Raw genomic sequence first — 16,754 nt, 5'->3', positions numbered from 1 at the left:
TTTGAAATCAAATGTTTCCCTAAAATGTATAAACAGTAGTGCACCAGGGGTGCTGGCCCGCCAAAGCCATGATAACGGTTTTCGCGGGTGGCTGGACAGGGTCCGGGCGCCCATCTTGTACAAGGGCCCACCGGCGAGTAGTTACGCCACTGTTAAATCTGCCTGTGTATAGCCACCTTTAGGTGTACAGTATTTAGTACCATAACAGTTTTGTTCAAATATGCAAGGACACTTAATGGCACAGTCTAAAAAAGTTAAAAAAGTAATCACTCAGCGCTTCTTGCCTTATCCCCCTCGATCACAAAACCAACAGGCCAGGTATAGTTTACTCCTAAGCAGAAAATACTCTATCTTCAAACTGTCAAGGTGCTGTAGAAGTCAATGGCAGAGATCCTATTTGCAATATGAAGATATTATTGTCTGCGCTCGGTTTTGTATGATAATCCGAACATTTTTTTCCACTGATTTCTCCAAAAATTTAGACTTTTCACTAGGCGTCAAATCCAAAAACAATTGGATTTTTAGTGTGCAAATCTGAAAAAGTCATGGTTTTCGTGCTACAGTCCAAAAAAGTAGCAGTTTTTTTATTGATAAACAAGGGTAAATCGTGGATTCGAATTTGGTCTGACTTTTTTATTTAAAAAATCAGAAAAATTTGGATTTTGATAAATAACCCCCTAAATGTTCCAGTTAATGAGTTTTCTATCCCTATTATCTCAGAGCCAGGAAATTCTGTGGATATGTTCATGTTCATCAAGGCAGATCCTGGGTCACACGCTTATGCATAATGAACAACTGTCCTATCTCTATAGGGCACTCAGTATGCACATGTTTCAGCTTTTGTGGGGGAAAACACAATGTTTTCTAAGCAATAGGGCCCTTTCATTAACAAAATATAATTGGCTTTAAAGGGCAATTGTAAGCAGTATGCCTGTCCCTTTTGTATTCCTGCTTTTGATACTTGAAACAATGTATCACAAATGAGTCTTGTCTAACCAAGTCAGGTCTCTAAAACAGCCAGCTTCTGCTACATTGTGTTTAATACATACTGTAAAACCACTGTAGCAGAAAATAGGAAGGGGCAGACAAATGAAAAAAAGTATAACATTTATTTATAGGTAGTATGTGTACTTAAGCAGATAAATGAATAATGTTAACTACTCTTTTTTTGCCTTTATGGGTATGGAAAATGTATATTTTTTTATTCTTGTCCAATAGATGGCACTGTATGCTAGCCTAGAAATGGCATTGGCCAGACTGACAGCATGTGGCTATTGTGAGAGGTGCACCTTTTTTTCATTTATACACTGGTGAGCGCTGACTACTTGAATAGTGATTTGGTATCCCTCGCACTGATCTCTCGTCTGGATGTAAATATCAACTATGTGATACTGCATGTGGTGCAGCCCAAAGCTGTGGGTGTGTATTAGAAGCGTTACGTGTGGTTGGCTGGGAAGGCTTGAGTGCAGTATATTTATATATCTATATAAATATATTACTGTAAAGCAAGTCTTGGCCACTTCACAGGCATCCAGAGTGGAGATGAGCTAACCTGTCACCCATGGACTAGCAGATCAGAAGATACCAGGAATAGCCACCTATCCAGAACACATTAACACCACCCAGAAACATCTATCCAGGATCTCCTGGACTACTTTTTGCCAGAGCATCACTTCAAGCCAACTAGATATCAGAAAAATCTGGCCACAAATCCAGCAAGTTCCTCCTGAACAATTTAAGCTATCCATTACAGTTATATTTTAACTAGGACTATCTATCTGTAACTGTAAGTCAAGATCTGCTTCATACCTACAGAGTGCCATCTACGCATCTTGGCAGAACCAGACACCCAGCACTCCAGAGCCATCTGGGCAGTAATTTATTACCAACTAATCTGAAATAAGAATCACCCAGCTGTTAAGTAAGACCAACAGGTAGGAGTTTTTTTCTGCACTCAGCATGGAGAACTACATCACTATCCTCACAAAGCTCCCTGCAATTCTCTCTCCAATTCACCCAGTTGCAATATAGTATTTTCTTTGCATCTGAAGGCAAATGCCTCCTGAGCATTTAAGCTCCTGAGAGTGTAATGTGGATGAATCTATACTTTCTCTACACATTGTAATAAAGTAATAATGGTATATGGGGTTATAGTAACTGGCAATGTCTTTGCACAATTGCCATTGGTTGTCAGAAAATTGCTGCAATGTTTCTTAATCTGTACAGGTATGGGATTCGTAATTGGGAAACCCGTTATCCAGAAAGTTCCGAATTTTTATAAATTTTATCTAAATAATCCAAATTTTTAAAAATGATTTCATTTTTCTCTGTAATAATAAAACAGCACCTTAAACTTGATCCCAACTAAGATAAAACTAATCATTATTGAAAGCAAAACAAGCCTATTGGGTTTATCTAATGTTGACATGATTTTCTAATAGACTTACGGTATGGAGATCCAAATTACGGAATGATCCATTATCCGGTAAACCCCAGGTCCCGAGCATTCTGGATAACTGGTCCCATACCTGGGTCCGTGGTATAGAAGGTTAGGAAGCTCTAGCCATGATATATAATGTTTACTTGTTTGTCCAAAGCTTTTCATTTGGAACTGTCACTTTTAGAGTTAACCCTTTAAGTGCTGGTATAATTTTTAATGCATTCACTTCAGTTGCTGTGGCATAACCTAGCTGGAGCTGTGTTGCTGCTAGAAATATAATTGCAATAGGCTCTTCAGTCACCACCTCTAATGTTCATGCATCTGCCTATTGTTAGCTCAATTGGTAACCGCTTCACTGCTGAGGAGGAGAGGAAACTGTGTACTCTGCAGTGCTTTTTGGGTTAGCAGTCTGTCATAAAGATGATTTCTTCAAAGTTTTTCCTTAAGGGAAATAAATAACAACATTCATTTATCCTTTTTTTTTGTCACTTATGGGGGCTCCGGGTACAGGGGTTTTGTGCTCTAAGTATTGACATAAAAGTATTTAGATGATCAAAGCCATATGGGATAATAAGGCTAGTATAAGGGGGCTAATAAGAGCAAACAATAAAGATAGATAGATGAACAGCTTTACAGCTTCTCCATGACCAGTCCCATTCTGTCAACTAATTCAGTTTGCACCTTTTCTTCTGAGAACACCACAGAACCCTGCCTTCACCTTAATGCAACCTCTCCTTGCCATTTTTCATAACCCCAATCCAAACCGTACACTTATTTTTTTAATCTGAACCCTAAGTGCCTTTAACATCCATTTAAATCCTGTTGCACATACCACTTCATGTTTAGCTTCTTTTTCTCAAATGACTTGTGTTAATTATACCTTTAACCGCCTTACAAACAACCCTATCCTGTTAGAATTGCCCCATTGCTCCCCTTTACCTGCTTTTTTAAATAAATGTGCTCCCTGCCTATCCAAAGCTTAGGTTAAAACCACTTATTCTTTGTTCTGGGGGTGGCAAACCTGTAGCTCCAGTTGTTGTTGGGAGCTGTAGCTCTAAGAACTGGTTGCTCAGTGATGCAGCTAGGGCTGGAGGTCTGACATTCATGTTTGTGTCCCCCACCTCCTTTAAAAACCATGTAACACATCAATTTCAGTGCTGAACTGCTCAACCCTTACCCATAATCTGGACAACTGCAGTACCTTGCACCCAAAATCTCTTTTTCTTCTACAGCCTGATCCACCCAAGAAAAAACCCGGAACAAATGAACTTCTATGCATTTTCTTTGTTAAAGATTTGATTTTGTGTACTGATAGAGATCTCTCCTTCTGCAGTGTTAAGAAACTAGCACAAAACAGCAGCGGCTGGGAACTGACAGACTTGATCTCCACAGGAGGTAAACATACTCAATAAATTTTAATTTGTCTCTGTATTAAAGGGCCAGATGCATATCACCTATTCAGCAACATCACATCAGCACATGAATGTACAGGAAAAAATTTCATAATTGTGTGTTGTGCAGCTCATTGTTAGGGTTAAACTGAGATCTAGTTTATAATATGGGATTGATCAGGAGTGCACCAACGATACAACACTGCACCAAGACTAGTAACAAAATCTTTTCTTTTCTCACATTTACCCTTATTTGTGTAATTTGTGTTCAATATAACACCATCTTACACAAATATGAACATAAATTCCATTATTTTGCTTCTACATAATCCTGCAGAGCACTGCACATATTTTTCGGAAAGCAGATCCCACACATTTGTCTGCAGAGCATTTCACTTATCTCTTATTGTCATTGACACAGCATTTATTTATGTGTATGTTTAAATAGTTACAGGACATTAGTAAAGCTTGAATGTACAAGTGGTTTATTGATGGATAGCATAGTGATGAAGTGTAGCAGAACGGTATTATTTTACAGTTAGTGGCATATTAATCTAATGGTGAAAATGCATCTCTTCCAACATACTCCTAAACCTATACATAGGAATTACATTTTAGGGTATATTGTAAACATTTTGAGAATTGTCTTCAGCATTTGATAAATCTTATGTTTTTACCTGCACATTCCTAATACTTTACATTTTATCATTACAGTTATTTTTTTGAACAGAAATCTTGAATGGGTGCCCCCCAAGGCACAGTAGCTTATTTATATAAACTATAGTAGTCTTTCTATAGCAATCACATAACTTTTACCAGTGCATAGCAACAGTACATTATATTCGAGTTGCTTTAAAACACTTTCATTTTTTGTTGTAACTGTTCCTTTAACAAACAAGATCCTAATATATATGACAAATTCCATTTGTCTACAGAACTAGTGCTATGCTTTTGGAAAACTTTAGATGAAAAGGGGGACATTTCCCTAAGGATTCCTAGTGATTTGATGACGTACTAAAACGTAGGAAAATAGGATACAGTTGACTGCCCACTTAGGGGCAGATTTATCATGGGTCGAAGTGAAAATTCAAAGAAAAAAAATTCATTTCAAGCTATTTTTGTGTACTTCGACTATTGAATCGGCCAAAAATTTTTTGAATTTGAAAAAAATTTGTATATTTGAATATCGAAATTTATCTTGTACTGACTATTCACCATCTAAACCCTCCCAAATTGCTGTTTTAGCCTATGGGGGACCTCCTAGAACCTATTTTCTTAAAGGAAAACTATACCCCCCAAACAATGTAGGTCTCTATAAAAAGATATTGCATAAAACAGCTCATATGTAAAATCCTGCTTCATGTAAATAAACCATTTTCATAATAATATACTTTTCTAGTAGTATGTGCCATTGGGTAAGCATAAATAGAAAATTGCCATTTTAAAAAATAAGGGCCGCCCCCTGGGATCGTAGGATTCACAAACATACCAACAAACCATACATGTTAGGTCACATGAGCCAATTAACAGACAGAGTTGTGTCTTTTGCTTCCACACTTCTTCCTGTTACAGTTAGAGTTGTAGTATTTCTGGTCAGGTGATCTCTGAGACAGCACAGAGACCATCACGAAATGGTGGCTCAAGGCAAGAGATGTAAAAGGGCAATATTTACTTAAATATATATTCCAGTTTGGTAAGATTCTTTAATATGCCACTTAATATGATATGAACTATCTGTTACTTAAGTGTTCATTTTGGGGGTATAGTTTTCCTTTAATATACTTCTAATCGAATTGATCAAATACGATTCAAATTCGATTGGAACGATCAAATACAGCCTATTCACCCGAAGTTAAAAACTTCAATTTTTTTTTAATAAACTTCGATTTTTTTACTTGAATTTCAAAGTTATGGGAGTTCAAAAAAACTGCCATTACTTCAAAATTCGACCCTGGATAAATCTGCCCTTTAGTGTACTTTGACTAGGGAATAGTCCAAATTCGATTCAAATTGAAAAAAATTAAAAAAATTGGAATATCGAAATTTATCATGTACTGTGTCTTTAAAAATTCGACTTCAACTATTCACCATCTAAAACCTGCTGAATTGCTGTTTTAGTCTATGGGGGACCTCGTAGAACTTATCTGGAGTCATTTGGTGGACTTTGAAAAAGACAAATTCAATCAAATACGATCCGAATTCGATCAAATACGATTCGAACGATCGAATACAGCCTATTTACTAAAAGTAAAAAGAAATTATATTTTTTAAATACATTTCGGTTGGTCTTATTTTATTCGAATTTCGAGTTGATGTAAATTTAAAAAAACTCCCATCATCCGAAATTCGACCCTTGATAAATCTGTCCCTTTGAAAAAGACAAATTCAATCAAATACGATCCGAATTCGATCAAATACGATTCGAACGATCGAATACAGCCTATTTACTAAAAGTAAAAAGAAATTATATTTTTTAAATACATTTCGGTTGGTCTTATTTTATTCGAATTTCGAGTTGATGTGAGTTTAAAAAAACTCCCATCATCCGAAATTCGACCCTTGATAAATCTGTCCCTTACAGTTTGTATTGAAAAGTTATTTCTTTTAGCCACTTGATGTGAAGCTACAGCTCCAGTAAGTAGTGGATTGTTGTTGCTTCTCTATGCCCTAGACTAGTGGCTTAAATCTGGCAAAAAATCTTCTGTGGTGCTACAGAATACTTTCTAGGAGGCTAATACGCCTGACACAAATTAGCAGCGAATTTCCGTGTTTCACTGCCGGCGAATAAATTCACAAAAATGTTCTATTCAGATGCCCATTGACTTACATGCTGCCGGCGTTAATTTTTCGAGTTTCGCAAATTTATCACTATTTTGCGAATTTAGTGGGTACCCACTATTATGCTGAAATTCAAGAGGAAATTGTGCTAGTGGGTAAAAAAATATGGAGATTTGCAATGGCTTTGATAGCACTCGTATTGTTAAAGGAGGTTTTTGTTTATATTTGCATTGTTTTAAAATGTTGGTTTCAAATACAAAATTCATTGTACACCTTCAGAGGGACTCAAAATCCCCTGGCACATTACATATAGCTTGTGAGCCTCAAGTTGAACAGCTTTACCCAGTAACAGGAATTTGTCAATTTTTCTAATCTTATGGCCTAAAGAACATGCCAAGTCTTGTGTACACGTACTGTTTATGTACATAGCCTTACAGAGTATTTCATATTTAACTTTGGGAACATTAAAGATTTCTTTTTCTGGGAACAGTCAAGCTTTGCAAAACCACAACCCTCAGTGTTTGGCTGAAACATTGAGTAAGCAGGTGCTGTGTATTCAATTGGCATGAAGTTAAAAGGTGTATTCTGTGCTACAGTTCAGGGAAGGGGTGGGGTAGAGCTGGCAGAAAAGGAGACAGCGAGAAAGTAGGCAGAGAAAGTTAGAAATGCAGTGAAATAGAAGGGAGTGTCACAGTGACATTTTGGCCAAATATTTATATATCGGTCTGAGAGTGGGGAAAGGACAGAAAGATATAGACAAATATGTTTAAACCTGGAGGGGAAAGACTAAAAGTCTACGTCTGCTTTCCACTTTTCCAAATGAAATGACAAGATGTAAGGTCAAGTATAATTCCTCAGAGACCGACACGCTTTCCTTAATGGGTGGGCTGCTAACTTTGTGCAACCCTGGACAAGGCCCCATTAGGATATCTATACATACAGGACAGGATTTGAAGGTAAGAACAAACTCACAGCTTTCTGAACCTGATGTGAGAACAGGTGCCCACAACAGAGGTGACGCCTCCTCTTCTCACTTTGACCCAGGAGACCAGTTACCAATCTACTCTGTGATAATTTCCTTCTTCTACATGCTGACGTTGTACTTGTTTTTATCAGGGAACACACCACAACCAGATACAGTCATAGATATCACAGAAATACGTATATTTTTTGAACATACCTAGGTTTTTAAACATAATTAAACCAAGTAGGTCCTTGTGCAAACCAGTTAAAATGTGTTTAGCTACTTCACAGGTCATGAGGTCGTCTTGATTGTCCCATTTTAAGTGTAGTTGTCAATAAATGTTTTTTATCAGACTACTTTTGGTTACCACAAAGTTATTTTCTCTTCTAATTGGTATTCATTGTTATGAAACATGTGAAATTTTGACACCGTGCCAAGCATTACATCGTTTCCCTCGTAGATTTGTAACATGGAGAAAGAGATGTCTTTTATTATGTATTAACTAGGGATACATATAATCCAGGATTTAGTATGGTGTTCAATTACAGTTTTATGAAGGATTCAGTATTAAGCAGAACCCGGAAATGATGTTCATTTTAGTAAATATTAACTATAATGATAACATCTGTTACATCCTGTTTAGCAGCCTGTCAGAGATAGGCTTGTAATTCTGTTATAGCTAAAGTCACAGGCTGCCCTATGGGATAATCTTAAAACTGTTTGTCACAGTAGATATGTCTCACACCTCGGTGCAAATCTTCGCCTGCAGTAAAAAACTGTGATATTCCATTTGACATGGGCTTTGGTGGTGACGGACAAGCGAGTTACACCTAACTAAAGCTGTTCATGGATGTTCTGTTAATGCCTCTCTGCAGAATTGGGAATCATTGACTTAAAACTGACAGCATAACACGTAGATGGCCCTAAATGTGTAATTGATCTTGTTATTTCATTGTGGGAGACAAGTTGATACAAAAGAATAGGAAATATACAGATGAAGTCATGAGACATAATATTTCACCGGGGGGGGGGGGGGCTAACATTTTGGCACCCCTCACTGAATATACTCTACAGGCCATTTAATAAATAATCTTGACATATGGAGTAATAGAATTTTAGGGTACAGCTACACAGCTACAAATAGGTGAACCTAAAAAAAATCCTTATTGTATATTGAAAAATAAGAATAACTGTAATAAATTAAAAGAGAATTTTGGAAACATATGTTGTCAACCATATGGAGCATTAACTGCAAAAATAAAAACAATTCTCATCATTTGGAGGGGCACCTCTGTAAATTAACTCAATGCAAGCTAGAGAGGAGCATCCAGGCCACAAACACCCCATATATTTCTCAGCAGTCTGCATCTGGGGCACCTAGATCCTTAGATACACAAGGAGGGGGAAATAAACACTGATTCGAGTATAATCCAGGAAACAGGTGACTGATAAAAAAAAAGAACTCCAGCTGCTTGTTAACCTTGTGTTTCCCAACGTTTGCATCTGTTAATCCTAAAAGCAGTCCAATTTTCTTGGGAAATGTTTTGTTCAAATTATACCATTTCAACATTTATGATAAATGCATTAGATATTAGTCACATTAAATATTAGAGTTTTTTTCCTGCAGCTGCATAGTTTTTGCTAAATGTGGCCCAAATATCACTGGCATATGCAGGCGGTTTAACCCAGACACTAAAGCAGATAAAAAGGGCTAAAATAGAGATGGGGGTAGAGACAAGGTGGCACTGAATGGCATAGCAATCTGGTACTAGTGAATGGGGCTAAAAGTAAATGTGGGCATGGGCAGGTGGAATAACCACTCACTAATCAAATGGCATTCTTAACATCATAAATGTATACAGACAATTGGTGAGCTCAGACGGGAAGACTCTGAATAGAAAGCTTTTGTAAGCATCTGTAAATCAATGAAGGAGACTAAATGGAACCATGTAACAGCCTCATAATTAGTAGATTGATGGGGAAGAGGTATATGTTGGCACAGGCTGCCAGGAACACCCCAGCACTAGATACAAACATAAACATTGACTGACTATTTCAGTAAGGGAAGCTTTTTACAACATAATTATATACTTTTCTCTGTGGTAATCAAACAGTACTTTGTACTTGATGATAACCAGGCCCAGGCTGTCATTCTGTAAGTTCTGGCAAATGCCAAAGGGACTGCTGTAGGATGCCATATATACTGCGGTCTGGGTGCTTTAGCCCTGAACCCACTGATGGTTTAATATCATGCACAGTTTTTGAATACAGGGTCACTCACCACTCTGCAGTGGTGGCTTGGGTGCTGCGCCCCGAACCTGTGGCAAGGGGAGAAAATCATCTTACCAAATTTCAACTTCAAATAAACTGCATCACTGTATTTTCTTTTTCCTTGAAGATATTTTGCTAGTCATCCAACTGGCTTTCTCAATTCACAAAAATATTTGTGGTTATATACCCTGGAATCTTGCTCCAATCAGCATAATCTGTTTAGTAAAACCAGCATGGGGTCAGAGACTTCATGGAGGTACGGTGTTGATTATATTAGCATGGTTGGAGTTATGAGGTATTATTAAACTGACAATAGCAGAGAGACAATCGGTGTCAACCCCCCCCCCCCCGCGCTCAAAGTCGGTTTTTCAGTCCTCAAACACGTGTCCTTTTTCCTTTTGTTGGGTACACAGAGTCCTGACCAGAGGAGCTGGCACTTCTGTGCTGAGCCATACGTTTTGTAACAGTTGTTTGGTTTCTCCCACATAAAAGTCTGAGCATTCCTCACTGCACTGCATACATGATGTTACTCCTCCTATGTTTTGGTGTTGGGTCTTTTGGTTGAACCAGTTGTTGCCTCAATGTGTTGTTGGGTTTAAAGCAGACTGGAATGGATTTTTTATTAAAGATCCTTCTAAGTTTTTTGGACACCCTAGAAATATATGGACCAAGTTCTTTCGTCTGTCCAGCTTTCCACTTCATTGTTAGTTTTGGTGTTATTCTTTCTCCTTCTCCCAGTTTTAACAAATCCCAGTATGGATACCTGCATGCTTTAAGGGCCCCTCTGATGTGTTTCGGTTCTTTTGCTTGGTGGGGATTGTGTCTGCTCTGTGTTGTAATGTTCTGATAACCTCCAGTTTGCAATCTAAAGGATGATGGGATTCAAACATCAGGTACTGGTCTGTTTGGGTTGGTTTCCAGTTTTCCACCCTCTTCCCCACTCTTCTCCAAGTTAAATTTCTTTAGTGAATTTCTTCAGTGAATATTCTCCAATTTACTAAGAGCACAAGAATGAATTTTAACCAAAAGAAAATTTTCCAGGTTCAGGCTGACAATTTGCCATTGTAAAGATAGATCACCCACTTTTGAATCTCATTACTTACATCTCCTTGCTGATTTTCCACATACGTCATTTCTTCATGGTGAAAACTATCTAGAAAGTTTTCTCCACTACAATTATATGGGAAAAATATACTGGAACATTTACACCACATTTCCTAAGTGTACTTATGATTTTTAGTGAATATGAGATATGTTGTGAAAATACACCTAAAGAATTGAGATGAACTTTGGTGAAGTTAGTTGAGTAGAAATTTCACACTTTAGTAAATATGCTCCTTTGTATCTATCATTGTTTTAACCACTAATACAGTTGATGTAGAGACCTGTATGTGTGACCAGAAACTATTTTTTCTGTTTCAGCTAGAAGAATATCTACACAGCTTTCTTCTTCCATCTTAGAGGACACAAAAAATGTGGCTTTTAGAGAGAATCCGTGGCACTGTAGACCACAGTAGTGGGCGCCAAGGAGGAGATTCAGCCGACAAGCAGTCTAAAAGTGGATCCTACAGCAATGTGTTGACTCCAGACAAGATCCCAGACTTTTTCATTCCTCCTAAACTTAGTAGTGTCCCAGCAGAGGGTGGAGGGGCAGAGGGAGTTTCATCAGGAGATGGGGTATCTTCTAAACCTAACCTGGGGTCATCTGCTTCTGAACAGAACCTATCAAGCCGACGTCCTCAGCGCAGTCCCCGTCTTCCTGTGAAAGCTGCTTCAGAGAGCCGCAATCTACTGAAAGCTGCCAACCGCCATATTATTCAAATAGAGAGTGCAGATGAGTGGGCATCAGAAGAGGACCTAGGCACAAATGCTGATCCTCAATCCCAGACAGCAATGTCTCTTCCATATGTCCCCAAAGCACAGACATCATATGGTTTTGTGACTCTAATGGAAAGTCCCCACACCCGTCGAAAGGAGTCCCTCTTTCACAGTGAGCAGGGATCACTCTCACCCTGCCCATCTCAGTCAAGTTCTCCAAGTTCTCAGAGACGGAGTGGAACAGATGGGGGTGGAGGATCTCAACTAAATCCATCCGATTTTGGCATGTCCTTGATGAATCCCTACCGTTATTTCAGTGGAGGGGAGAGTGATACTTGCTCTTCTGCAGAGTCTTCTCCCTTCAGCTCCCCACTGTTGTCCAGATCAGTCTCCCTGTTAAAGATATTTACTCCAGACACTCAGTCCAAACTTATGAAGCTCAAACACTCAGTTGCCCGTAACAGTTCACTTTCCACAGATGAATGTAGTTCTGCGGACACCAGTCCAAGTATGCCTAGGAGAAGACTGAGAAGTGCTAAAGGGGCTGGCATTGGTAGTGGTCAGCAAGGAGTGCTTCCTCTCGACCTCTTGCAGAAGGAACACACTCTTGGACTCAGCAAAGGTGGTAGTATGAGGTTGGTGGCTGAGTATGACCCTACAAATGCCAGGCTTAGAGTAAGGTTAATTGTAGCAGAGCATCTTTTTGACAAACTATGTGACCCCAAGGGGGTGAATTGCTGTGTAGTTCTCTATCTGAACCCAGGAAAGGTTCATCGTCAGAGAAGTAACATTATAAAAAACAGCCGAAACCCAGTCTTCAATGAAGATTTCTTCTTTGATGGGTTAGTTGCTGGAAGTGCTAAAAAGATGTCACTTAAACTAAAGGTGCTGAACAAGGGGAGCAGTCTGAAGCGGGACACCCTGCTTGGGGAGAAGGAGGTCCCTCTAACTGTTTTGCTGCCCTTTCTTTGAGACTGGGAGATTATAGAATGGAGTGTTATGTGTGTGTGTGAAAATGGAGACATGCTGTTCTCTGCATCTAATGTGGCACTAGTAGCGCAAATAAACATCAGAGCATACTCTACAATTGCGTACAGTCAAAGTGTGGGTTCCTGCAGAGAACTGCATTTCAGTACCAAAAGACAGCTGCACGTTTTTTTCCTGCAGAGCATGGTATTTCTTTCGAAAAAGTCTACACACCCACCATGAGAAATCTGCTGAAAAGAGCTTCCAGTGATTTATAAGAAAAAAGAAACTCTTGAAAAATACCATTAAGATTACAGATACGCAGATCACTTCACTGAAAACATGCAGATTGCTTTCACGTCTAAGTCATGGATGTCTGCAAAGTATTGTACTTTTCAAATTACAGAAACATCCAGTCCTGTAGAAAATGATCTATATGTAGAGTGCAAAGAATAAATATAACCAATCAAATTACAGAAACATCCAGTCCTGTAGAAAATGATCTATATGTAGACTGCAAAGAATAAATATAACCAAGCTGATCTGATGAGCATTAGAGACCTGCTGTAGACCAGTACTACCTAAACCTGTTTAATCTTATGAACTTGGACACATTCTACTGCTCCTGCTGTTTGTAAAAAAAAAAATAATGAAGGGGAAGACTGATTTTTTTACTCAGTCAAGAGAAAATAAATATACATTCCTTTTCCTGTATTATCTCACGACAGTGTGGTCAACGTAAGAAGCTTCAAGGCTCTGTCACTCAGGAACCATCTGATATGCTACAACATTTCCGTTTTGCAGCTGGAGGGCAATCAAGATCTGTTCCATATGGACAGGCACCTTGTTACCAGTGTAAATGGAAGGCAAGATCCCAAGGTTCTGCAGTTCACTCCCTTTGCCGGTATATGACCTGTTCTCCCTCAGATCGACCAAAATGCAAACAACCTTTTCTTCAATTGAAGATATACCAGCGCTAAAAGCTCAGGGTAGACACAAGAAAGAAATGCAAACACAATATAGTGTAGTAGTTTTTAAATCGAATGAAATATATAACCACTTGTGCGGTAGTTAAACGATGTGGTTTTGGGGTCTTCCACCAAGGGGTTTAAAAGGCCATTTTTCCGTGCTTTTGATAAATAGTGTGGCCACCTCCTGTGTGGGGCAGTGGGTACTTACAGACGTTTATAAATATCACCCGCATATAATAAAATCCTTTGTCCTATTCTTGGTGAGTATGTGGGGCAGTGGGTACTTACAGACGTTTAAAATTATCACCAGCATGTAATAAAATCCTTTATCCCAGTCTTGGTAAGCTCCAGGTTTCTAAAAAGCATATGCTAAAATCGTGTAAAAACTTCTTTAATAGATTAAAAAGATAAAAACATAAATTGCACTCACATGTGTGTGCTTAATATAAGCATAAAAAGCAGTTAGCATTGGGGTTTCTCAAGTCCTGCGGTCCATTTAGATGTTAAGTTTTGCCTGGCGTTTGTTGGTAAGACACGCTGATCCTGGTCCCCCTCTGATGACGTCACTGCTCAGCCGACGCGTTTCGTCTATTGCGACTTTCTCAAGGCTTGTAGTTTCTTAGTGCGCATATGCGCCTTTTTAAGACGGAGCTTAACCATGGACGCGCATGCGCACCTCTTCTTCATTTGGAACGCACGCGTCTCCATGGCAACCCGCCAATCTACATTACACGATAATGGCATAAGCTATTGGAAAAAGATTAAGATGAAGTTTCTTAGCGATCTAAAAGAATAAATTAGCCTGTCCTTTGGCATATCATTAATTTGGCTTATATGTGGTATAGCAGTCTATGGTTGCCATGGAGATGGTATCACACAGCGCCTTCAGTTGAGGTTAACATGAGCAACCATGGCCAAACTGGAATTCTTGTGTATACATATTTAAAACAGTATATTCATTATAAAAGGCAGTATATTCATTATTATTACAACATTCCACATCTTGCCTAATTTCATTAATTACATCCCTAATTATATATAAGAGGGCTACTGTTATTATATATATTTAATGTTTTTTTGTTTTTTTCTTTATAGGAATGCTCTTAGATTTATGTCAATATTTAGGCCTTTAGGTACAAACGTTTCCAACATGTGTATCCATTTGCTTTCGCATTGTAAGGTTTTTTTCTCTAGATTTCCTCCTCTCCATTTATTTTTTACTTTTTCTAAGCCCCAAAATGTTAGGCCTGTCGGGCTCATTTTATGATGCTCTTTGAAGTGTTTGGAGACACTATGGTTTTCCTTCCCTTTTTTTATGTTATTTATATGCTCTCGGATACGTTCTTTCAATGTACGATTTGTTTTGCCTACATATTGAAGGCCACAAGGGCATTGTAGGCAGTATATGACATTTGTGGTGGTGCAGTTTATATTGTCTTTAATTTTAAATTCTTTATTATTTGCATTTGATTTGAATATTTTACTTTTTTTTTCCGAATTGACAGGCTTTACATAGAGAACAGGGATAGAAACCAGGCCATGTGCATTCCTTTGATCTTTCTGCGGTTTTTGTTGTTTCAACATAGTTTTTAGTAAGCATCTGCTGTAGATTATTAGATTTTTTAAAAACCACTCGTGGTTGTTCTGGGAGGGTATCTTTTAGATCTACATCACATTTCAGTATATCCCAATGTTTCTTAATTATGTTCCCAATTTCATTGGCCAGGGGATTGTAAGTTGTTGAAAACACTAGTTCTGGTTGCCTATTCTCCTTTGGTTTTTTTCTTTCTATAAGTTTTGTTCTGTCTATTTTATTTACTTTTTCTCTCGATTGTTTTATTGTACTATCTTTGTATCCTCTCTCTTTGAACCTTTTGCCCATAATATCCAATTGTTTGTTCATTACCCCATTCTCACTGCAATTTTTCTTTATCCTACACATTTGACTATACGGGATACTTCGTAGCCATTGCGGGTGGTGGTTACTTGTGGATGTTACATAGTTGTTTGCATCTACCTCCTTAAAAAACGTTTTAGAGTGTATTACAGAGTCTTTTATGTAAATCTCGAGGTCTAGAAAATTTATATGTTGTGTGTCATGAGTCAACGTGAACTCTAAATTTAAATCATTCTGGTTTAAGGAAGTGGTAAATTCCAAAAGGGTTTCTTCTGACCCTTTCCAAATTAGAATAATATCGTCTATGTAGCGACGCCATAGGAACAAGTCCGCACCCCTCTTTAGGACAGGGGCAACATGTTGCTCCTCCCAATATCCTAGATGTAGATTGGCATAGCTGGGTGCGAATCTTGTTCCCATGGCTGTCCCACATACCTGAAGATAGTATTTATCCTGAAACCAGAAGAAATTATGTTCCAAAATGAATTCAATACCTTTTAGGATGAATTCCTTTTGGCTGTTTGGTATTGATTCATCACCCTCCAAAAAATGTGCAGTGGCTTTCATTCCCTGGACGTGTCTTATCGACGTGTATAGAGATTTAACATCCAAGGTTGCTAATATCATTCCTGGTTCCCATCGAATGTTTTGTAAAATTTGAATAACCTCAGTAGAGTCCTTTAAATAAGCTGGGAGTGACACTACATATTTTTGTAGCATTCTGTCTATATATTGAGACAGATTGCTAGTAGGGGAGTCAATCCCTGATATGATTGGTCTTCCTGGGGGGTTGGTCTGATTTTTGTGAATTTTGGGTAGACAATATAGAACTGGGACTATTGGGTGTTCAACTCTTAAGTATTTCCACTCGTCTACATTCAAAATTTCATTTTTTCTAGCCTCATCTACCATTTGTTTCAACTTCTTATTAAAGGTCTCCATTGGATTTGCCGTTAGTTCCTTATATGTGTTCCCATCCTCCACCAGGGCTTGGCACATCTGTAAGTATTTGTTTTTATCCATAATTACTATCCCTCCCCCCTTATCTGCTGCTTTTATTATTATATTCTGGTCTTTCTCTAGTGTTTTTAAGGCTAATTGTTCCCTTTTGGTGAGATTTAGATTTGGTTGTTTTTTATTTTTAACTTGGTATTTATTCTGGGCTGTTTCTAGGTCTTTTTTAATAAGTTCCTCATATATTTTTATGTGGTTTCCCTTTTCTTTAGAGGGGATATACTCTGATTTCTTTTTTAAGGTG

The 16,754-nt window shown here is 38.2% G+C and overlaps 1 protein-coding gene across 1 annotated transcript; it reads left to right on the top strand.

Annotated features, from left to right (window-relative positions):
- The first annotated feature begins 1,352 nt into the window (after positions 1-1,352).
- Positions 1,353-13,054, top strand: c2cd4c.L (C2 calcium-dependent domain containing 4C L homeolog). Its single transcript, XM_018226386.2, has 3 exons — positions 1,353-1,934; positions 3,774-3,835; positions 11,267-13,054. Exon 3 carries the CDS (start codon positions 11,318-11,320, stop codon positions 12,632-12,634), a length of 1,317 nt encoding a protein of 438 aa, XP_018081875.1. The 5' UTR covers positions 1,353-1,934; positions 3,774-3,835; positions 11,267-11,317; the 3' UTR covers positions 12,635-13,054.
- Positions 13,055-16,754: the final 3,700 nt, after the last annotated feature.

The sequence above is a fragment of the Xenopus laevis genome, chromosome 1L, assembly GCF_017654675.1.
Source record: "Xenopus laevis strain J_2021 chromosome 1L, Xenopus_laevis_v10.1, whole genome shotgun sequence".
NCBI classification, from domain to species: Eukaryota; Metazoa; Chordata; class Amphibia; order Anura; family Pipidae; genus Xenopus; species Xenopus laevis.
This window is presented reverse-complemented; position numbering and strand designations above follow the sequence as displayed.

Bases quoted from the DNA above. Each gene is read 5' to 3' on its own strand.
- c2cd4c.L (XM_018226386.2), top strand. From the start codon at position 11,318: ATGTGGCTTTTAGAGAGAATCCGTGGCACTGTAGACCACAGTAGTGGG.